The sequence below is a fragment of the Somniosus microcephalus genome, chromosome 1 (genome assembly GCF_052327205.1).
Source record: "Somniosus microcephalus isolate GS21.2 chromosome 1, FLI_Smic_1.0, whole genome shotgun sequence".
Lineage (NCBI taxonomy): Eukaryota > Metazoa > Chordata > Chondrichthyes > Squaliformes > Somniosidae > Somniosus > Somniosus microcephalus.
In genome coordinates this window covers 425,253,005-425,276,574 of record NC_140987.1, presented here as the reverse complement: position 1 = coordinate 425,276,574, position 23,570 = coordinate 425,253,005, and the positions used below count along the sequence as shown (strand labels likewise).

Sequence of the window (23,570 nt, the reverse complement as noted above, 5' to 3'; positions counted from 1 at the left end):
AAGTGGGAAAGGCTTGTAGTGTGAGGGGGAGGTGGGATGAGGGAAGGAGAGGGGATGAACATGCCGTTGTTGCCCCCAAGGGGCTTGACGGCCACAGTGCCCACCACCTGGCGCCCAGTGATTTTCGGCACTTGCTACTCCAGGTCTGTAAGCTGTTGGATGTCCGCTTCACCCCCGCCTGTTTTTTCCTGCTCCCTCCTATTGTGGTCCAGCTTGGCCTGCAAGAGAAAGGAAAGTGTGTGAGTGAGTGTGCAGCTATGTCTTTGGAAGATGTGTCTGCCATAGTTGAATAGGTGTAATTGTAGGCAAGGCGTGCAATGTGGATGTGAGATTTAGTAGGTGGAGATGCTTGGTGGGTGAGTGGTGGGGGTGTGGTGGTTTGTGCAGTGTGTACAGACTGAGATTCAGATGCTGGTATGTAGGACTTGTTGAAGCATGTACTCACCCTGACCACCCGAGTGAGGTCGTTGAATTTTTTACAGCACTGTATGAGGGTCCTGAGGACCACACTGCTAGCCGAGACGTCCTGGGCCACTTCCCTCCACATTGCCCTGAAGACCTGGAGCAATGGCCTCCTGCCAGTAGCCGGGAACAGTACTGCCCTGCTTCTTTCGACTGCCACGACCAATGCCTGGTTGCTGAAACAGCGAGCTCTCTCCCTGGGACTGGGATCAGCCATGAGGATAAGAGGTGTAGCTGTTGAGTTGCTTGGAGGTCACCTTCAGAGCCAGCAATGTTGAGAATGAGGTTGTGCAGAATGATTGAACCTCCCCTTTAAGAACTGGAAGGAGCCAGTGTGAATGATGAGTCTCGATTGGCGTGCACCTGAAATTGGTTATCGCTCTGCGGGTAGCGCCCCGCCCTCTGTGTGTAACACCCTAAGTTAGGTGATTAGCGCTTGATTTAGCACTCCGGTTCTTTCCGAGAGCACTAACAATCAATTTAGCGGGAGGTCAGAAACTTTTTTTAAATTTAGCACTCCAACCAGGGCGATACCAAATTTCTAGCCCAAATTATTTGGAGCACCAGTTAGCTAAGGATTATGTGTTCCCGCACAGCAGATCAGTTTGAGACAATACGGGGTCAGCCAACACCTCCTAGAGATACTCAAGCCATTAATGTTAGAATGGGTTTTATTCAGAGACGCTGAGCAGAGGGCTTAGCTAAATAGACAATGTTATTGCTGCGGCTCCCAAACCTACGGAGGAAGTTCCTCATTCAAGGTGGTAGATTGTATTGGCAGCTCCACGAACCAATTCTTGACGCAGAGAGCTGAGGGAATGGCCAGAGGTCAATCTTCCTCTGGAAGAGGCAGAACGCACTGACTTTCTCTCCAGTCAGTGAGGGAAGCCATAAGGTTATAGGCTGAGGTATATACACATGCAGCCTCTGAAAGCAAGGTGTGCCGGTCAGTTCAGGGATCGCAGACTTATAAAGTGAGCCCATTAATAGTGTTAAAAACAGTAGTTGTGTACTTTGTTATTTTTATGATCTGAAAATAGTGAATTGATTGAGTCTTACTGAAAAACTGTGTTCTGTTCATTGATATAGTATATGTTTGTTGGTTTACATTTGACTTCATCTCACTGGAGTGTTTATTAGTCTGTCTTCTGAAACATAGGAGAAATACACATGGCGGCACATGCGAGATCACAGTATCCAGTACACTCAATCAGGGGTCTTATGGCTACAGACTCCAGGTCATATTATCATTTGACTAGATATTGGGGAGTAAAGGTAATGTCCGGTTTGTAGAGGACACAGGATTACTTACAGGAGTGATCAGTGATGTTGAACCCGAGAGTATACCTAGTGCAGACCTGAAGTTTGTGACACTGGCATTAATTTAGTAGCCCATAATTGAAACATTTTGCGCACTCCCATTTCTAAATGTAATTTTTTTCACACTACTTTTTTGGACCTAAGCACACTGGGCTTAATTGTTGCTCTTTAGTATAATCTTTCTCAATCTATTTAGTTAAAGACATGTCTGCCCCTCCCCTGTGTAGCTCATGGTCTAGAATTCTAATTAATTGCGCCTTCAGTCTGTGCAACCTGCTTCACTTGTGTCCAATTGCCTGTAATTCTGATCCCATTCATGTTTCTGTGAGGAGGCAAGACATCCCAGTCTTCTGCCCTGCACCTCCTGGCTGAGCCCTCCCACCCGTCCTGAACTTTTGTCTGTGGAGGGTGAGTGGAGTGGAAAGATCCCGAAAGAGGAAGGAGAGAAAAAGAACCCTTTTATTTTTTAAAAAGCAACCTTTCATGCTGACTCGTTAAATGTCATTGATAATAGTCTGAGTCAATTACTACTCTTGAAATCAAGCAAAGGGTTGAGATTGATTAAATGCTGAGAAGACTGTATCTTTCCTTTTATGAAGCCACACTGTAAAAGGCAGGACTGATGCTTCTTCATTCAAAGTCTAAAGAATATTCAACCCTTTGAGAACAGAAAGCTTTCTACCTTTTGGAATAACATTCATCTTCGTGTTTCAGCAAATCATTTTTTGCTGATATTGTATGTAAACTTGTACTGAATAATATTTCATATTTAAGTCTGGTCTTGAAATAAAGTTGTAATGATAGGGTTGTTCTTTCCCAGTAATTTTAAACAACAAACAAAATCCTCCTCAATGTTGTCCTGCGAGCTGTGCTGTGTAATTCTCTGTATTCAAAATGCTAATGGATGACCGATGTCATGCTGACCTCATCGTGCTTCGTGGCACAAATTATCTTCATCTTTCAATTTTTTTCTAAATTAATATAAAAATTCTGCTTCACTAATGATTGTGCATAGCAATTTCCTCTGCGCAAACTTGCCTGAACAGCTAATGTGGCAGGTTTTGGGACATGCAGTTCTGGAGGGTGTGTCATTCTGAAAACTCCCGAATCAGTCAGCGCTGCTTCGTCCAGGGTTAAAGTCTCCTATCTGATCTCGCTTGTGCTTTTCCTTTTCCAGAGCAGAGATACAAAGGTTCCATTGGTGAGCCGCAGTGGAAATGATTCCAACTGCTTTGTTTCCAAAGCCAGTTTAGTGCTCAAGGTTAAAATTCAAGTAGCTTTGGACTCGTTTGAGAGCTGTTTTGTGTGCACCACCCTAGTTATTGCTGACTTACATTTAAGCTCCGTTAAATGTTCCTTTTTCTTTAACTCTCATCCTCTCAAAAATCTTATCTCTATCCAATGGTGTATAATATTTCCTTCAGAATGCTAATGTGGGTGAAAATGCCAGTGCAAGTCTGAAACTATTTTCCCTGATGCTCATATTAACAACCGTAGGAAAATATACCCTCAAATTTAATTGAACCCACCCACATATGAATTGACTCTCACTTCAGAGAGACCATTGAAGGGGGTAGTCTTGCACTGCATTGAGTGCACAATGTCAATCTGGGATTAAATCCACCGGAAGTCAAGTAAGATACTGCGTAAACTTTCTAAACATTTATATTTAACTGTTAGGCAGCAGAATTGAAGTTGCAGCCTGCTTCCGAGCTGGAGCTAGTAATGCAGCTGAATTTGGTAGATTCAATATAAATGCAGCATTAGGGACTGTTCCCAGCAGAAACCAGTCTCGCACTTTGTATTGCACCTTTTTGCTTGTGTTTGTTGGATCTAGTTGTGTCCTTTTGATGCTGGGCTTGAAATTCCTCACCGGGTAAAGTCTGTGCCGCACTGCTATGTGAGCCATCTCTACAGGAACTGTTGGTACTGAACATGCTGATAACTCCTGTTCTGCTTCATTTCTTTAGAGCATCAGGCACTGTGTACACAGCAATAGACATTGCCACTGGGCAAGAGGTGAGTCCTGGTCCTTACAAGTTGCCTTCAATAAGATGCATCAAATAATTTGCCCTTACAGTGCTTATTTTTCATTTGTGAAGTGTGGTAGTCTCCCTGTAATACACTCTTGCATTAATGCTTGTGTAATGGTCTCTGTATATAATGCTGCTACACAGTCTATTATACTAGGATGCCTTACACAACACCCTGTGTATAGTGTATCTCTCATTGTGCCACAGTCTCTTGTGTAACATGCATATTTTTATAGTTTCCCTCTCCAATCTAAAACCTTATAAAAATACCCTCTGTGTAACCTAATACAAGAGTCTTACTAGACCTTCAGAAAGAAGCACTGCAAACATTGTGCAATATGTCAAGCTACCAGGCAGGAGAGCCAGTTTTATTTTAATTGCCACTTCCTTTTACGAGTCGCACCTTGCAGCTGCCTACATTGAACGAACGTAGAAGCAAACTTTTTGCTTGATTTATAAAATTGTCACATTTGTACTGCGTAGTTGCAAGCTGGTAAAGTGTCTGGTGATTAATGTGCAGCACCGTTTTCTCAGATGGGATCACTGTTTGGACGTTTTGCAGATATTCGGGCCGGAATTTTGTGGAAGAAGGCGGGTTGTGGCTGACCGCCCGAGCATCGTGGCCGGCCTGAGCATCATTAGTGGGTGGGGGGAGGCCTGGGAAGGCAATCGAAGACCTAGTGAGGGGGCTCCGATCACTGGGGGTGGATTAGGCAGGGACCCTGGATCCAGGAGGTAGATATACCGCCACTTACCTCCTGGACCCAGCAGTCTCTGTATTGCTGCAACTGCCAGGTTTCACGAATTGTGTGAAACCCGTCCACATGCAGTTAAAAACAGAATAGAGGTTAAAAAAGAGGCTTGTGGCCTCATTATATTATTTAAAATCCCCCTTTCTCCCCCCACCCCCCCCCCCCCCCTGTCCTGCCCCCGTTAAAACCGGATGTGGGCGGGTTGGAGGTGGGATCAGGTCGGGAATCCCATTTTTAACAATTTAACTACCCCCTCGCTCCAAACCCACCCATTTTTTAGGGTTAAAATTCCCTCCTCAGAATTTGTCCCAATCTACCAACACTTGCATCTGGAATAAACATTCAATATCAATGAGACTGACTGATGTCCTCCCTCTGCCTTCATTACCTGAGTAATATTTTCCATCATGGTGCAGCTCTGTCACCCCTTTCTTTGCTGACTTGCATTTTTGTAGGCTGGTTCTAAACAATTACCAGAACATTCTGCATACATTTCTCCTGAGGAGCTTTGTGTCCTTTCCATATTCATGGCATCTGTTTGACATTTTGAACTCTGAAGCTGACAGCCGTCTGACTATTGCATTTAAATTGATTTCCAGTTCAGCACATTCACCATCTGACAGTGAAGTTTACCCCTGGGGCTTTTATCTTGATGGGAATTGTTGAAGATCGGGGAGGGGGAGGTTTTATTATTGGTATTAATGTTTGAGTGTTATGCAATACCTGTTTTATTAAAGAAGCAGTATGCACACTCTTCGTGTACTCTCGCTCTTTGTGTAGGGTTTTTTTGTGGAGAGGGGAGGAAATTGGTGAAGAGAGAAGAATAGAAAACCCAAATAAGGCATTTACTTTCTTCATTGAGTTGCTCCTAATTCCTTCCAGGTCCGTGCGCATTGTTTGAAACATAGCCAATTCAGGCAGGCAATAACACAAAGCAATAGCGGACTCACCCCCGCGAAGTGGAGGCCTCTGCATCGCTATTATTACTACTATACTCGTGCTGGAATTGCTTCATTCATGAATCGATTGATTCTCTATGAAAACCAAACGTACCTCATGTGTTAGCCAAGACGGTTTTTATTTGCCTATTTTGACCTTGAGTGTGGCGGGGTCATTGAAATCGAACGCCATCGTTTTCTCACCCGACCTCCTATTGTGCACACTTTGCAGCATAAGTATTAGGAGCAGGAGTAGGCCATACGGCCCCTTCGATCCTGCTCCGCCATTCAATAAAATCATGGCTGATCTTTTACCTCAACTCCACTTTCCTGCCCGATCTCCATATGCCTTGATTCCCCTGGAGTCCAAATATCTATCTATCTCAGCCTTGAATATACTCAACGACTCAGCATCCACAGCCCTTTGGGGTAGAGAATTCCAAAGATTCACAACCCTCCGAATGACAAAATTCCTCCTCATCTCGGTCTTAAATGGCCGACCCCTTATCCTGAGCCCCCTAGTTCTAAACTCTCCAGCCAGGGGAAACAACCTCTCAGCATCTACAACTTCTTTGCAGCAGAAGCTGCTGGATTACAAGCAAAAATAGGAATCCTGGTTTATTTTGCCTTCCCATAGCCAATTCTAATGCTGCACCGCAACTCCGACTAAGGTCATGTAACTCAACACAGACCATGGATCAGAGCTGGGACCTTCCTGGTCTGTGGCTCAGCAGCACCACATCAGATGGTGCAGCCACCCACTGAGCTCGATGTTATTTTTTTTTAATTACATTTTTCTAAATAAACATTTTTATCAAGGCAAGATTTCACAGACCTCTGACTTCAACTGAATCTAATTGCAGGTGGCAATCAAGCAGATGAATCTACAGCAGCAGCCCAAAAAGGAGCTGATTATAAATGAAATCCTTGTCATGAGGGAAAATAAAAATGCAAACATCGTGAACTATTTAGACAGGTGAGTCTTAAACACGCGCACGACTCGGGTTGCCAACTCTGGTTGGACGCATTCCTGGAGGTTTTCATCACACGAGGTCCTGCTTCCAACAGTCCAACAGCCTATTTTCCCCCACATCCAAATGGGGGGAAAAAACACTTCTTTTTGATGCCCCTATGATGGTTCTCCCGCAGCAGTGTCCAGATTAATTTTTAATTCCTGGAAACTCCAGGACAATCCTGGAGAGCTGGCAACCCTATGCACAGCTCGGCTCACACTGGAGAATGCCAGGTAAGATTGGTAAGACTACAAAGTAACACCGGTGTAGCTGAAAATAACAGCAAAGGAATCACTTCAGGATGAATGCATTTATATCGCGCTATGGTGGCAGCTGAGCCTTGGGGGAAGGACAAGGACTCCACAAAGGTGCATTAGTCTGTGTTTCTGCAAAGATGGAGGGAACCCACAGAAACGCACTAAGCTGTGTTCATAGGAAACCTCAGGCAGCCCTGTGTAAAATATGGTAATGACACCTACAGGGGGTGAAACATGAAGCTTCCGGTATATCTGTGCGAAGCCGAGTTAAACAAGTACTGTGTGGCCATGGATGCTTGATGGCAGCAGATCTGTGTTTTCCCATTCTCTAGAGGTTTTTAAACTCGGAAATACACATAGGTTCCCATTACCAGTCTATTCTGAATGATCCACAGATATTCCTGAAAAGACACTCTTGCACCATCCGTGCACCTGTGATGGGAAAGCAAGGCTGAGGTGGTCATTTTCAAGATCAGATTGCTCTCCAATTATTGTTAACTTTCCTCTTATATTTGGAGAGGGGGAAATTGCCTGATACCTTCTGTGCATCGTGCTCTAATTGTTCGCCCTGAGATTGGGAGCTCATGTCTGGGAGTAGTTGTGCCAGTCCTCAGCTCTACATTGTTTGATGACAGCCTGTCCTCTCAATATGGAGACACAAAGCTGGATCTTGCTGCTTCTCATGCTGTGTCTGTGAAATTGGGCCACCGTGAGATTTGGCCATAATTGATTTTTAAATGAATTTCTTTTAATGAGGTTCTTACTGTTTTTTTGTGTCAGTTATCTTGTAGGGGATGAACTCTGGGTAGTTATGGAATATCTGGCTGGGGGTTCCTTGACAGATGTAGTCACAGAGACCTGCATGGATGAAGGCCAAATAGCCGCGGTGTGCCGGGAGGTAAGTGCAATATAGCGCATCGCACTCCACTGTAAATGTTTGGCAAATTGGCTGCAGTGGAGCCTCCGAGGATTATACGGTTTATAAAAATATGTTGCGTGGCCCATCCAACTGTGAGGGTCCATCACAGTTGAGAAAAGGGGGGTCTCAACTGACATGTTAAAAATGTTGTTACACAGGCAATCAGCTTTTTAACTCGGCAGTGGCAGTGGCCAATCAGTGTGGAGCCAGATCCAAGCCGCTTCCATATAAACCTCTAGGTGATATATGCTTAGATGTACTGGGCAAGGCTAGAATACTCTGAGTACTTTGTATCGGTGTTTACTAAGGAGGTGGATGCTGACAAAATATCGGTAGAAGTGAAAAAGGTAGAAGGAATGGAAGGGTGAAAATTGATAGACAGGATGTACTAGAAAGGGTATGCTTAGAGTGGACAAGTCGCCTGGTCTAGATGGCTTGCATCCCAGGTTGCTAAGGGAATTGGGGAAGAGATAGCGGAAGCGCTTGCCATAATTTTCCAATCTTCCCTAGGTGCGGGGGAGGTGCCTGGGGATTGGAAAGTGGCAAATGTGACACCATTGTTCAAGAAAGGGTGTAAGGACAATCCTAGTAACTACAGGCCGGTCAGTTTAACATCAGTGGTGGGTAAAGTTTTAGAAACAATAATCATGGAAAAAATTAACGGGCATTTGGAGAAATTTAAGCTAATTAAGGAAAGCCAACACGGGTTTGTAAAAGGAAGATCGTGTTTGACTAATCTAATTGAATTTTTTGATGAAGTAACAGAGAGGATTGATGAAGGGAATGCAATGGATTTTGTCTACGTGGATTTTCGGAAGGCGTTTGACAAAGTACCACATAGAAGGGTGGTTAACAAAATTGAGGCTCATGGAATAGGTGGGTCAGTGACAGCTCGGATAAGGAATTGGCTTAAGGACAGAAAACAGCGAGTTGTGGTAAATGGCTGTTTTTCAGACTGGAGGATGGTAAACAGTGGTATTCCTCAAGGGTCAGTGCTGGGGCCACTGCTTTTTTTGATATATATAAATGACCTGGATATTGGAATAGAGTAGAATTTCTAAATTTGCCGATGACACCAAACTTGGGGGTGTGGCAAACAGTGAGGATGATATCAATTGACTGCAACAGGACATAGAAAGGCTAGCAGAATGGGCAGACAAGTGGCAGATGGAATTCAATACAGAGAAGTGTGAAGTGATGCATTTTGGCAGAAGGAACAAAGGCAATATACACTCGATGGCACAGTTTTAAAGAGTGTGCAGGGACAGAGGGACCTGGGAGTTAATGTGCATAGGTCCCTGAAGGTGGCAGGACATATTGAGAGAGTGGTTAACAAAGCATATGGGATCTTGGGCTTCATAAATAGAGGTATTGAGTACAAAAGTAAAGAAACTATGTTGAATCTTTATAAAGCGCTGGTTAGGCCACAACTGGAGTATTGCGTCCAGTTCTGGTCACCACACACTTTAGCAAGGATGTGAAGGCCCTTGAGAGGGTGCAGAGGAGATTTACCAGAATGGTTCCGGGGATGGGGGATCTTAGCTACAAGGACAGGTTGGAGAAGCTGGATTTGTTTTCATTAGAGCGAAGGAGGTTGAGGGGTGATTTGATAGAAGTGTACAAGATAATGATGGGTTTGGATAGGCTAGATGGGGAAAGGCTGTTCCCACTAGTTGATGGTACAAGGACGAGGGGACACAGATTTAAGGTTTTGGGCAAGAGATACAGGGGGGATGTGAGGAAAAACTTATTTATGCAGTGAGTGGTGAGGACTTGGAACTCGCTGCTGACGGAAGTGATGGCAACGGAGATGATCAATGTTTTCAAAGGGAGACTGGATAAACTTGCAGGGCTATGGGGATAGAGCGGGGGAATGGGACTGACTGGATTGCTCTACAGAGAGTCGGCATGGACTCGATGGGCCAAATGGCGGCCTCCTCTGCCATTATGACTCTATGACTCCTGTGCTCAATTTATAATGAACTTGTGCCAGGGCCTTTGCTGCCATTTCACGTGGTTCCATGTTCAGCAGGACAGGGGGAGGAGCCATGGCTCAACGAGGGAGAACGGGTTGACTTGGGCAAGCAGCATCCGCTCCCCGTGCTAGATTGTTCTTACTTCACAATTTGAAAATACTAGGGAGAAAGGCATCAAAATGTTCATTGGCGTTTGGGTCTGGGCAGAGGGAGTTGGCCACTGGAATTGTCACCCATGAGCTGATGTGCTTAACATTACAGGTAAGGTTTGTGTGAAATAAGTTACGCAAAATTTTATCTAAGTTATTTCTGTGCAGACTTCTGTTAAAGTAACCAAGAGATTTTGATAATGATATGTAGAAATTCATGTTCTGAAAGGAGACCAGGGGTTTCCTATCTCCTAATTCACATTAACAATAAAGTACCTTATTTTTACTCCGGTTTCTCCTCTAAACTAGAGAGCACTTAATGCGTGTGCGCTATTGTATAAGAGCATAAGGAAATCCAGAGCAAGAGAAGGCTGTTAAGCTCACTTCATGCAAAGTCCAAGTATCCCTTCATGGATGCTGTTTGCCCAATCAACCCTGTCTCCCTCGTTGAGCCATGACTTCCCCACCCACCTTGTCCTCACACACCACCTGTTAATTCCTTAATTTAGGGAAGACTAGTTTGTTTCACTTTTTATATTTTAGCATCATTAATAATTTAGCATGTAACTTTTCAAATGGAAGACCCGGTAAACTATCAAAGGTTTAAGCTTCCTACCTTTGATCAAGAGCAGTCTTTGCAGTAAAGCCCCAGATAAAGGCCACAAAGTTATATGTAATTGCAGTCAGGAGGCAGTGGAAGGTAAGGAACACATGAAGAAATTGAATTGCTTGAACTAACTAAAAATCATTATGCAGCACAATCCTTGGTGCTTTGCTGTGCTGTTGGCTGCACATATTCTGCTATAAGAGCATTTTTAACCAGCAGGTTAGAGTGAGTGTGTAGGATGTGATAGCCCTGTGGAGATGTAAGTGAGCTTTCCCAAAACTGCAGTTGCCATGGGAACTACGATACAAAAATTTTAAATCTTCAAATTGACCTACCTGATATACACCTGGGAAGAAATGTTCTGTGAAGTATGCATTTTGCATCAATAAATTGTTCTACCGATGTGAATCCTCTAAAAGGTCAGCTCTTGAGGGCAGCCAGTGGTGTGTTTGGACCACATTGGACTGGTCGCAACTGGGACATAACGATTGTCTTTAATTACCATTTCATTGACAAACATTCAGCCAAATGGAAGAAATAAATAATATATACGTATGCTCTGTTAGTTTAATTTTGCATCTCTTCTGGTGCCTGGACTCTGTTATGTTTTGCTTCTTGCTGTTTGTTTTTCTAAAATGATCATAATACATTTCATACAGTCAGTGAAATGCCCATGTTTACAAGCTGTCCCAAAGCACAAGGGTAACATAGAGTAACATAAGCTAGGAGCAGGAGTAGGCCATTCGGCCCCTCGAGCCTGTTCCGCCATTTACTGAGATCATGGCTGATCATCCAAATTCAGTACCCTGTCCCTGCTTTCTCCCCATATCCCTTGATCCCTTTAGCCTTAAGAAATATATCTAACTCCTTCTTGAATATATTTAATAAGTTGGCCTCAACTGCCTTCTGTGGTAGAGAATTCCACAGGTTCACCACTCGCTGGGTGAAGAAATTCCTCCTCATCTCAGTCCTAAATGGCTTACCCCTTATCCTTAGACTGTGACCCCTGGTTCTGGACTCCCCCGCCATTGGGAACATCCTTCCTGCATCTAGTCTGTCTAGTCCTGTTAGAATTTTATAAGTTTCAATGAGGTCCCCTCTCATTCTTCTAAACTCTAGCGAATATAAGCCTAATCGACCCAATCTCTCTCCATACGTCATTCCTGCCATCCCAGGTATCAGTCTGGTGAATCTTCGCTGCACTCCCTCCATGGCAAGAACATCCTTCCTCAGATAAGGCGACCAAAACTGCACACAATACTCAAGGTGTGGTCTCACCAAGGCCCTATACAACTGCAGCAAGACATCCTTGCTCCTGTATTCGAATCCTCTCGCTATGAAGGCCAACATACCGTTTGCCTTCTTAACCGCCTGCTGCACCTGCATGTTTACCTTCAGCGACTGGTGCACAAGGACACCCAGGTCTTGTTGTACTTCCCCTTTTCCCAATCTATTGCCGTTTAGATAATAATCTGTCTTCCTGTTTTTGCCACCAAAGTGGATAACCTCGCATTTATCCACATTATACTGCATCTGCCATGCATCTGCCCAATCACCCAACCTGTCCAAATCATACTGGAGTTTCTCAGCATCCTCCTCACAGCACACACGCCCACCCAGCTTTGTGTCATCTGCAAACTTGGAGATATAACATCTAGTTCCCTCGCCTAGATCATTAATATATATTGTGAATAGCTGGGGTCCTAGCACCGATCCCTGCGGTACCCCACTAGTCACTGCCTGCCACTCGGAAAAAGACCCGTTTATTCCAACTCTTTGCTTCCTGTCTGCCAACCAGTTCTCTATCCAAGTCAGTACCTTGCCCCCCAATCCCATGTGCTTTAACTTTGCACGCCAATCTCTTGTGCGGGACCTTATCGAAAGCCTTCTGAAAGTCCAAATACACCACATTCACTGGTTCTCCCTTATCTATTCTACCAGTTACATCCTCAAAAAATTCCAGTAGGTTAGTCAAGCATGATTTACCTTTTGTAGACTATAAAACGCAGGAAATGTACTGTCAAAAATTAACCCTCCTACAAAGGATGGTGCATTCAATGCTCACATTCACTTCAAACATTTCTAAATCCACCATTGCAGCAAAACACAATTTCATGCACTTTTCTTGCAATTCAACTGATGGAATGCTAAGCATAAATTGACCAGCTTAAGTTAGAACAAACTCATGTCCCACTGCATTTTCAATATAGTTACATCCCAGCAAACTCCCACTGCGTCCCAGCAAACTCCCACTGCTTCCCAGCAAACCCCCACTGCTTCAGTGAAAATAATTAGCAGGGAATTCTGCGAGCCACGGAAAAACAAATGAAACACCCAAGGGGAATGATTTCTTTATTTGTAACAAAACTTTGATGAAGTGTCATGGTGTATTTGCAGGAAGGCACCATGGTTGGATCCTAATCTTGCTACGTAACCAGGCCGATGTAGCTTGAGTTACCCTCTGTCCATTCATGGCGCAGTTTGGCTGCCGCTCCGGACCCAAGCCCATCATTTCTGTGTCTACTTTTTTCTCCCCCTTTATTTTCTTCTTTTCTATTTACCCCTCCTGTCGTACGCTCCTGAAAACCGACCCCTTTGACCAAGCTTTTGGTCATCTGCCCTAATATCTCCTTATATGGCTCAGTGTCAAACTTTGTTTGATAACGCTCCTCTGAAGCGCCTTGGGACGTTTTACTACATTGAAGGTGCTAAGTTGTTGAGTGAAGAACCTGGTAAAGTAGCGATTTATGCTATTAACCGCATCAGTATCACTACAAAGATAAAGGCCCCAATTAGGAGACCATTCAGCTCGTGATGAGATCGGGGGAAAAATGTTTAATTTCGTAATATAGTATAAATATTTAAAGCGAAGGCCATTGTAGAGGCTGGCCATGGAGAATATTTCTTTAAAGTTGACTTTCAACAGCTTATAGCTAGGATATTACAGCTTCAGACTGGTAAATCTGGAAAAATCTTGGGGGTAAATTCGCTAATGGCGCAAAGCAACTAGCGCCCGGGCGCGGCGCCGCCAACGCCTCCCGTGAAATTCAGCGGGAGGTTAGTGGCGGTGGTAACCGTTAGCGCCTCGCAGCACTGCGCCGCAGGCGATGACATCATCGCCGTGCGCAGCGCCCCGCTCGCGCCCCAGCCGCGATCTTCGGTAGCGCCCCCTGACTTACCGCCGGACACTATGTCCGACGGGGTCAGGGGGGCGTACCTGCGGCCGGGGCGGCACTAATTAAAGGCGAGGTGCCGGGCAGCCATTTTTGTTCCTGGCCGCCTGCCAACACCTGCCCCCGTTGCCATCCCCGGCCTCCTGAACAGCCCCCCCCTGCGGAGTGCCAGCTGCGCTCCGTGAACTCGGCACTCCTCTTGAGTGCCGAGCTGTTTTGCCAGCACTCCGATCCCTGGTGGCCCAGCTGGGCCCCGGGTCGCACTGCGCAAGGCCCCTCTCCTTTAATAAGGGGAGAAAGGCCTGCAGTACCGCGGCACGACGTGCGACCCAAGGGGGCGCTACTCAGTTTTTACCCCCTTGTCTTTTACCATCTGAGTACCCCCGAGCTGCAGTGATAATGAACAACTGCTGAAATAGGTGCTCTTTCAATTCATCTGCACAACACAAAGAGCCCCACTATGTTTTCTTAAATCGAAAAGCAGTACTGACCTGACAGTGACACGACACTAATTAAGACTGTGCTTAATGTAGCTGTTCAATCCAGTCTGTCTAAATTGTACAGTAACTTGCAATTTAAAGGGACCATCATCACTGGGCAAGTCCAAGCTGTAAGATTTTGGCCCAGATTTTACGCGGCCTGTGACTGCGTCCGCACAGCATACACCATCGTAAGAGCCCCGCAAATTCCAGGTTTCCGCACGCGATGTGCAAGCGCGAAACCCCGGAACTTGCGACCTGTCAGGTTTCTGCTTGACATCGTATGCATCCGCTGGAAATTGACACTCGCTGGCGCAGAGTTGCCCAACTACTGCCCAGTGAATACCCACCAAACCCTTACACCTGGTAAAAGCAGGCGTAAGGCCTCCTTTTACCAGCGTAAGGGTTTAAATAAAAGTTAAAATAACTTTTTTTTAATCATTTAAACAGTCCCTTACATTTAAAATTAGTTTAGGTTATTTTTGTCCCGTTTAAAAATGTTTACATTTATTTTTCAAATAATTAAATTTTTATTTAAAATGTTTAAATGGTATTTTAATTAATTTTGAACCTGTAATTATTTAACTGTTGTGTAATTGTGTTTTTTAGGGGCTTCCTATTATGCTTATGAGGATTCTGTACGTAAATGGAATCCCCATAAGCCTAGTGGGATTCCCCCTTTGTCATTGGTTGGGCCGGTCCATGTGATCCCAGGGACGCTTGTGAACCGCCTGCGCCCCTGGGATATGTGGGCCTCTACACAGGCACAGCCTGCAGGCCCAGGAACGCGAGTGTTTGAAGGTCCAGAGCAATCAGTTAGGTGCGGAGTTTTCCTGCGGTTCGGAGGCGCAATTTCCGACTGCAATTTCCACCCCTTTTAGTCACAAGTCAGCCTCACATTCAGACCACCATCTCGCACCAAAACTATTTTGTGAGAGGATTTCTTTTATTTTTGTTTCTAAAGGAAGGGATCCAATCAGTATTCACAATCTTCAGACAGCAAACCAATGACACTTGCGAACTCATGACACTTGCTGAACACAGGGGAGTTGGTAAACGTGGGCATTACCTTCCTTTCTGTTTTTTTGGTGCACTTGGATCCAGGAAGAGCCAGCAACAATGCACTCCAAAAACTCAACCTTTTCTCTGCTCAGGAAGTTCACACTGCATTAGCTGCAGGAAAAATTGTTGTGATGCGTTTGTTTGTGGGATATAGTTAATCTTCCAGCAATGTTTAATAAAATATGTGTATATATACATATGTACACATTTAGCACACACATGAGCAGTGACAAAATGATGTCACTGTGCATCTATCTTTACAAATCCTGAGTAAGATTTGTCTCCCAGGTGTCGGGTCTGTCGGCGCTGAACAGACCCGACACCAAGCGGCGGGGGAGGCAATTCACACCATTAAATGAGTTGTTAACATCCAATTAACTGTTATTTTAAGCCTACATTTCAATTTTACGTGCTCCCCCCGCCCCGGGTTACCAGTTGCTCGGGGAGCATATCAGCTCAGCATGTCGTGAGTGGATTCAGCATTCACCTGACAGCTGCCAAAGTTGTATGAAAGATCCCATGTTACAACTGTTCACTTTCAAAGCTCAGAAACTGTTGCTTACTGCATTTGGAAGACATATTTGAGCTTTCTGCAGCTTGCAAGTGTTTGGAACCAACTCTCTATCCAGTGCCACCTCATTGGAACAACTTCTCTCACCATTGACAGATCGCTTCTGTCATCTCAACCTCAGCTGGCATCTATTTCATCAGCATCGGTGCCCTTGAAAATATCTCACCTTGGTTCCCAGAATCCCACCACGATCAGCCCCAACACCAGCAGCAACAACATCAGCACCAACCTTCTCTGCAATCAACTGATGCTGCACAGGACACAGAGCATCAGCACCCGAGCACATTGCTGCCCGGGAGGCCAGGGATGGCCTCATCATGGCCAGATTTACTTCACTTGATGCCGTACACCCTGGATGCCACATGATGCGCCAGGTTGGCACCACCCCACACCAACACCATAAAGCATCCCTACAATGTCCAAGCCATTCCTTTCACACTCCTCATCATTGCAGTGGGTACCGTTACCTCTCACCATTCACTGCATCTCACTCAGCCACTTCCAAAGGTGCACACAAATCTGTCCAAGAATGCAAAGTGTTGAAAATAAAGGTTTCAGTGTTTGACAGCACATTACCAGAAACTTCACATGAACATTGGCTAAACCACCCAACTGCCTACCCTTGTGTTTTGTTAGTTGGTATGATTACACTAGGATGAGGGTGAGTGTGAGGGGTGACTAGTGAGATGGGGAAGTGATAATGTAGATAGAGAGGGATGGGTGGAGGTGCAAGGTAAGTTGGTGTGAGTAAAGATGTGCAGGAATAGGGTAGGGAAGGCAGAGTGATGGGGATGTGATCAGTGGCACAGCAGGATGATGTTGAGAGTGGCTTTGGACAAAGTCAACATGGATTTACAAAAGGTAAATCGTGCTTGACTAATCTACTGGAATTTTTTGAGGATGTAACTGGTAAAATAGATAAGGGAGAACCAGTGGATGTGGTGTATTTGGACTTTCAGAAGGCTTTCGATAAGGTCCCGCATAAGAGATTAGCGTGTAAAGTTAAGGCACATGGGATTGGGGGCAAGGTATTGACTTGGATAGAGAACTGGTTGGCAGACAAAGCAAAGAGTTGGAATAAATGGGCCTTTTTCCGAGTGGCAGGCAGTGACTAGTGGGGTACCGCAGGGATCGGTCCTTGGACCCCAGCTATTCACAATATATATTAATGATCTAGACGAGGGAACTAGATGTAATATCTCCAAATTTGCAGACGACACAAAGCTGGGTGGGTGTGTGTGCTGTTTGGAGGATGCCGAGAAACTCCAGGATGATTTGGACAGGTTGGGTGATTGGGCAAAAGCATGGCAGATGCAATATAACATGGATAAATGCGAGGCTATCCACTTCGGTGTCAAAAACAGGCAGATTATTACCTGAATGGCAATAGATTGGAAGAAGGGGAAGTGCAACGAGACCTGGGTGTCCTTGTGCACCAGTCGCTGAAGGTAAGCATGCAGGTGCAGCAGGCGGTTAAGAAGGCAAATGGCATGTTGGCCTTCGTAGCGAGAGGGTTTGAGTACAGGAACAAGGATGTCTTGCTGCAGTATAACGGGGCCTTGGTGAGACCACACCTTGAGTATTGTGTGCAGTTTTGGTCGCCTTATCTGAGGAAGGATGTTCTTGCCATGGAAGGAGTGCAGTGAAGATTCACCAGACTGATACCTGGGATGGCAGGAATGACTTATGAGGAGAGATTGGGTCGATTGGGCTTGTACTCGCTGGAGTTTAGAAGAATGAGAGGGGACCTCATTGAAATTTATAAAATTCTGACAGGACTGGACAGACTAGATGCAGGAAGGATGTTCCCAATGGTCGGGGAGTCCAGAACCAGGAGTCACAGTCTAAGGATAAGGGGTAGGCCATTTAGGACAGAAATGAGGAGGAATTTCTTCACCCAGAGTGGTGAACCTGTGGCATTCTCTACCACAGAAGACAGTAGAGGCCAATACATTAAATATATTCAAGAAGGAGTTAGATATATTTCTTAAGGCTAAGGGGATCAAGGGGTATGGGGAGAAGGCAGGGACAGAGTACTGAATTTGGATGATCAGCCATGATCGCATTGAATGGCGGAGCAGGCTCGAGAGGCCGAATGGCCTACTCCTGCTCCTATCTTCTATGTTTCTATGTTGCAGTAACATTTCGTAATCCACTGAGATCATTGAAAGGCTTGCGCCACTGCAGCCTGGTCCTCCTGACGACATCCTTGCTTGTGTCCCCCTGTGCAATGTGCAACCAGGGTGCGTTGGTGTCCTGGGGAGGTCTCTTCCGCCCATGGCGAGGTTTCTTCCGTCCGTTGGAAGGGAAGAGTGTAGTGTATGTACCTTTAAGAGGAACTATGTTTTTGAAGCCCCTGTATACTGTAGTACCAGTAGTGACCACTCGGGTATATAAGCCTGTGTAGCGTCTTGTGTTGTTAGTTCACCTCCAGACTTTGTTCAGTAAACACTTGTTAAATCAACTCCTGCATTCCGTGTCTCCATTAACACACGGATCTAACAGTAGTGACGAGTTAGAAACGAACTTACCTGCAATTCGGCAGCACCTCAAGGGGATCGATTTCTCAGACGAAGGCCGAAGCCAGAAAAAAAGAAAAATAATAATAATAACTCGAAAACGAGGGCCAGGCTTGGTCTCCAGTCTGTGGTTTCCCCAGCTAAACGGGCTGGTGGGAGGTAGTACACTGATCCTTCCTGGGCTGCGGTGGGCTAGAGCTCGATCGGGTGGCTCTGCAACGGGGCCGGGCAGCGAGTCGGGAAGCAGAAGCAAAGAGAGAGAGAGGGTGGAGCACTCAGGGCGCGGCCGGTGCTGCAAAGCAGGTCGGCGTTCGGACCGAGCAGAGGGAGGGGAAAGTCCCAGAGGGTCCGCTCCACGATGGGAACGGTTCTCCAGTCTGCCAAATTAGGTAACCACACCTCCCCACCCCCCCCCCGACCCTGAACACGGGGGCACCACAAGGATGTGTGCTGAGCCCCCTCCTCTACTCCCTCTTCACCCACGACTGTGTGGCTGTTAATGGTTCCAACACCATCATCAAGTTTGCGGATGACACCACGGTAGTAGGCCAGATCACCAACAACGATGAGTCAGCCTACAGGGAGGAGGTCCAGCATCTCGTGAAGTGGTGCGCCGATAACAACCTGGCCCTTAACATCAAGAAAACCAAAGAAATCATTGTGGACTTCAGGAAGTCGAAAGGCGGAAGTCACACCCCCATCCACATCAATGGGGCTGTGGTGGAAAGGGTGGACAGCTTTAAGTTCCTCGGAGTCCACATCACGGAAGACCTCTCCTGGTCCCTCAACACCTCCCCTCTGGTGAAGAAGGCCCAGCAGCGCCTATATTTCCTAAGGAGGCTGAAGGGATGTAATCTGTCACCCCTGATCCTCTCTAACTTTTACTGCTGCACTATAGAGAGCATCCTGACAAACTGTATCACAGTATGGTATGGCAGCTGTAGCTACTATGACCAGAAAGCCCTGCAGCGGGTAGTCAAAACTGCCCAACGCATTACCGGCTACCGACCATAGAGCACATATACCAGAAACGCTCTCTACGGAGGTCACGGTCCATCATCAAAGACCCTACCCACCCCAGCCACAGTCTGTTCGCCCTCCTGCCATCTGGGAGACGCTACAGATGCATTCGCACCCGTACGACCAGATTTAGGAACAGCTTTCCCAGGGCTGTCATCCGACTGAACTCCAAAAATAAACTCTAAAGCCTGCACATCTGCCAATGCACTTTATTATGGTTATGTTTATGTTAATATACTACAAGCCAAATGTATGTTGAATGTTTAAATGTCTTAATCCAAATGTACACTCTCGGGAGCCGCAAGCCTACATTTCGTTGTACTGCACTTGTGCACTAACAATGACAATAAAAGTTGATTTGATTTTGATTTGATTTGAAGTAACGGAGAAACTATTGAAGCGATATATAAAAAAAAATAGAAATACCGCGAAAAGCTGCAGGTCGCAACGGGAACCGCGGAGAACAGCGTTGGCAGCAGCGGCGGGAAAGCGCGGGAGGCGCCATCTTAACTCGGCGGGGAAGAAAGAAAAGCGCGGGAAGCGCCATTTTAGATTTTCAAGATGCCGAAGACTGGCAATATTACTGCTTTCAATCGTGATATAGAAGATTGGACCACATATGTGGAAAGAGTGGAGGTATATTGCAAGGCGAATGAAGTAGCGGATGATAAAAAGGCATCGGTACTTCTAAATCTGATGGGCGCAAGGACATACGGGCTGTTACGAAACTTGATCACGCCAGCCAAACCGATGGACAAGAATTTTAAGGAGATTGTTGATACCTTACAGGAGCACTTAAACCCAACACCGCTGCTGATAGCGGAACGATTCAAATTCTTCAGGAGGAATCAGCACAAGAATGAAAGTAACGCTGATTACCTCACCGAATTACGAAAGCTGTCAAAGCACTGCCAATTCGGGGCAGGACTGGCAGATTCTCTACGAGACAAATTCGTCTGCGGTCTCCTAAGCGAAGGAACACAGAAAAGACTACTTTCTGAGAAAGATTTGACACTGGACAAGGCTTTCAGTGTGGCTGTATCATACGAAGCAGCAGCAAGAGGAGCTGCAGAGATACAGCAAAAGCCACAGGACTTCGGCACCCATGAAATGACACGGGGTTTCAAGAGATGTTATCGCTGCGGCAATCCACCCATGACCAGAAGGACTGCTGGTTCAAGGACAAAGCATGCAGGCAATGCGGAAAGATGGGACACATTGCACGTGTATGCAGATCTGGAAAGAAATCCGCTGACAGTAAAAAGGTCAATAAGGAAAAGTACAGAAAGTTACAAATGATGATGGACAGTAGCTCCAAAGACCAGAAGAGCGATAGCGACTCCGGAAACAAGAGACTAAGCTGTCTCAAATTACATAATGTAATTGCCAAAGAAGATTACCAGACCATTTGGGTTACCCTCACGATAGCGGGGTCCCCAGTCAAAATGGAGCTAGATACAGGATCAGCTCTGACCGTCATGAGTCGACGGGATTACGAGCGGCTATTTCCGCATATACCTTTGAAAGACACATCCATTGTCTTGAAGACATATACGGGGCAGAAAGTATACCCCAGAGGGAAAATAAGGGTGCCTGTTGTATACAACGGCAAGGAAATACAGAAGTTGTATTTATACGTTCTGCAAGATGGTGGTCCGCTGTTGTTGGGACGTGAATGGATCAGAAAGATACGTTTAGACTGGCACTCCATTCAGGCACTGACGGTGACCAGTAAGAAAATAAACGATGATGACGTCATACCTGGACGATTAAAAGAAATCTTGGCTAACGCCAAAGAAGTGTTTCAACAGGAACTAGGAACCCTGAAAGGCGCCACCGCCTCAATAAAAGTGGAAGATGCGGCAATTCCCAAGTTTTTTAAGGCAAGGCCGGTGCCATACGCAATTCGTCCAGCCGTCGAGGCAGAGCTGGAGAATTTGGAAAAAGCAGGCGTGTTATCCAAGGTAGATTGGAGCGAGTGGGCAACACCCATCATCCCGGTCATGAAGAAAACATTGAATAATGATAAATCTGAAGAACAGAGAAAAGTTCGCATCTGTGGGGACTTCAAGGTGACTGTAAACCCGGTTCTTCACACGGTACAGTATCCTCTTCCGAGGATAGAAGATATTTTCGCCTCACTATCCGGAGGGAAACGTTTCACCAAAATTGACTTAGCACAGGCATATCTACAGATGGAGGTTGAGGAGGCCTCTAAAAAGTATCTCACGATAAACACACACAAAGGCCTGTACCAGTACAATCGACTGGTTTTCGGAGTGGCATCAGCTCCGGCTATCTGGCAAAGAGCTATGGAGCAAGTCCTGCAAGGGATTCCGGGGACTCGATGCTACCTAGACGACATCCTTGTAACAGGAGAAAACGACAACGAGCACCTTGCCAACTTGGAGCAGGTGCTCACGAGGCTGAGAGAACGGGGCCTACGAGCAAATCGCCCCAAATGCGAATTTTTCCAGAAACAAATATCATATTGTGGCCATGTCATTAACGAAGAAGGGTTGCATAAGTCACCTGAAAAAATTGAAGCGGTCGTAAAGGCCCCAGCGCCTGAAAATGTCTCACAATTAAGGTCGTTCCTGGGATTAGTAAATTACTATCACAAATTTTTACCAAACTTGTCGACGGTTCTGCACCCGCTTAACGCACTGCTACAAATGGGAGTAGTTTGGAAATGGCGCGAAGGCTGTAAACGTGCCTTCCATAAATGCAAAGGCTTGATCACGTCCAGGGAAGTGTTGGCTCATTACAACCCATCACTGCCAATCAGACTGGCATGCGATGCACCCCCTTACGGCGTGGGAGCGGTATTATCGCATAGATTCCCTGATGGCTCGGAGCGGCCGATAGCTTTTGCATCACGCTCATTGAACTCAGCTGAGCGTAACTATGCCCAGATCGACAGGGAGGCACTCAGCCTGGTGTGGGGGGTGAAGAAATTCAACCATTACCTACACGGACAAAAGTTTACCTTGTTGACTGACCATCAACCCCTCGTCTCCATATTCAACCCTAAAAAGGGCGTTCCCATTATGACAGCGCAAAGGCTACAGAGGTGGTCCCTTTTCCTAGGGGCACACCAATATGACATAGAATACAAAGGAACAAAACAGCATGGGAATGCTGACGGGTTATCGCGCCTACCGTTGCCAACGGTGGAAGAGGCGCCTACAGTGGACCCAGTGGAGATATTCCACTCGATCATAGTGGAATGTCTACCGGTGACAAATTCTACCATTGAAAAGGAAACGCAAAATGACCCGACTCTCTCACGAGTCTACGATTTAACGGTGAAGGGATGGCCAGCACATGGCGAACCACTGTTGCCAGCATTCTCGCAAAGAAGAGAACAGCTGTCAGTGTGCCGAGGAACCTTGATGTGTGGATCCAGAGTGGTGATTCCACCCAAACTCAAGGATAGAGTGCTAAAGGAGCTTCACGAGGGGCATCTGGGTGGAGTGAAAATGAAGAACTTAGCCAGAGCGTTTGTGTGGTGGCCAGGTATCGATGGAGACATCGAAGAAATGACCAAGAGCTGTCTAGGATGCCAGAAGGTCCAAAACGCCCCACCACAAGCCCCTCTATATCCATGGGAGTGGCCCTCATCTCCATGGCAAAGAGTACATATCGACTTTGCTGGTCCATTTATGGACTCAATGTTCTTAATCGCGGTGGATGCACACTCCAAGTGGCCGGAGGTAATAAAGATGTCCTCCACCACCACGGAAAAAACCATCACAGTATTAAGGACCATATTCGCCAGGAATGGGCTGCCTGAACAGATCTGTTCTGATAATGGACCGCAATTTGTATCCGAAGAATTCAGGAAGTTCTTAAACAATGGGGTTAAGCACTACACGTCCGCCCCATACCATCCTGCCACCAATGGATTGGCTGAAAGGTTTGTCCAGACCTTCAAGAAGGCCATAAAGGCCATGGGTAATGAAGACATAAATCTACAACATAAGGTAGATAACTTCTTGTTTGCGTACAGGAATGCAACACATGTGGTTACAAACCAAACCCCCGCCATGATGTTTTTCAATAGAAGACTAAGATGCCGGCTGGATTTGGTCAAGCCAAACGTCAGAAGGGACGTAGAGAACCGGCAATTTCAAAGCATGAATGAAAGGCCAACTAGAACCTGCCAGATAGGTCAACCAGTTTTGGCCCGGGACTACCGTACCGAGAAATGGCAGCCTGGAACTATTTGCACACGACTAGGACCGCTGATGTATACTGTGGACATTGGAGAAAGCATAATAAGGCGCCATGCTGACCAGATCATAGAGTCATCCGAAA

The 23,570-nt window shown here is 46.0% G+C and overlaps 1 protein-coding gene across 7 annotated transcripts in view; it reads left to right on the top strand.

Moving 5' to 3' along the window:
• LOC147125257 (serine/threonine-protein kinase PAK 3) overlaps nt 1–23,570 on the top strand; it is a 249,801-nt gene that overhangs the window by 198,019 nt on the left and 28,212 nt on the right. For all 7 annotated transcript variants that reach the window (XM_085999975.1, XM_085999972.1, XM_085999946.1 and 4 more), the window contains 3 exons: nt 3,753–3,801; nt 6,369–6,481; nt 7,556–7,673. In XM_085999975.1, the coding sequence (XP_085856101.1) occupies nt 3,753–3,801; nt 6,369–6,481; nt 7,556–7,673 (280 nt within the window). The remainder of the gene's footprint in view (nt 1–3,752; nt 3,802–6,368; nt 6,482–7,555; nt 7,674–23,570) is intronic.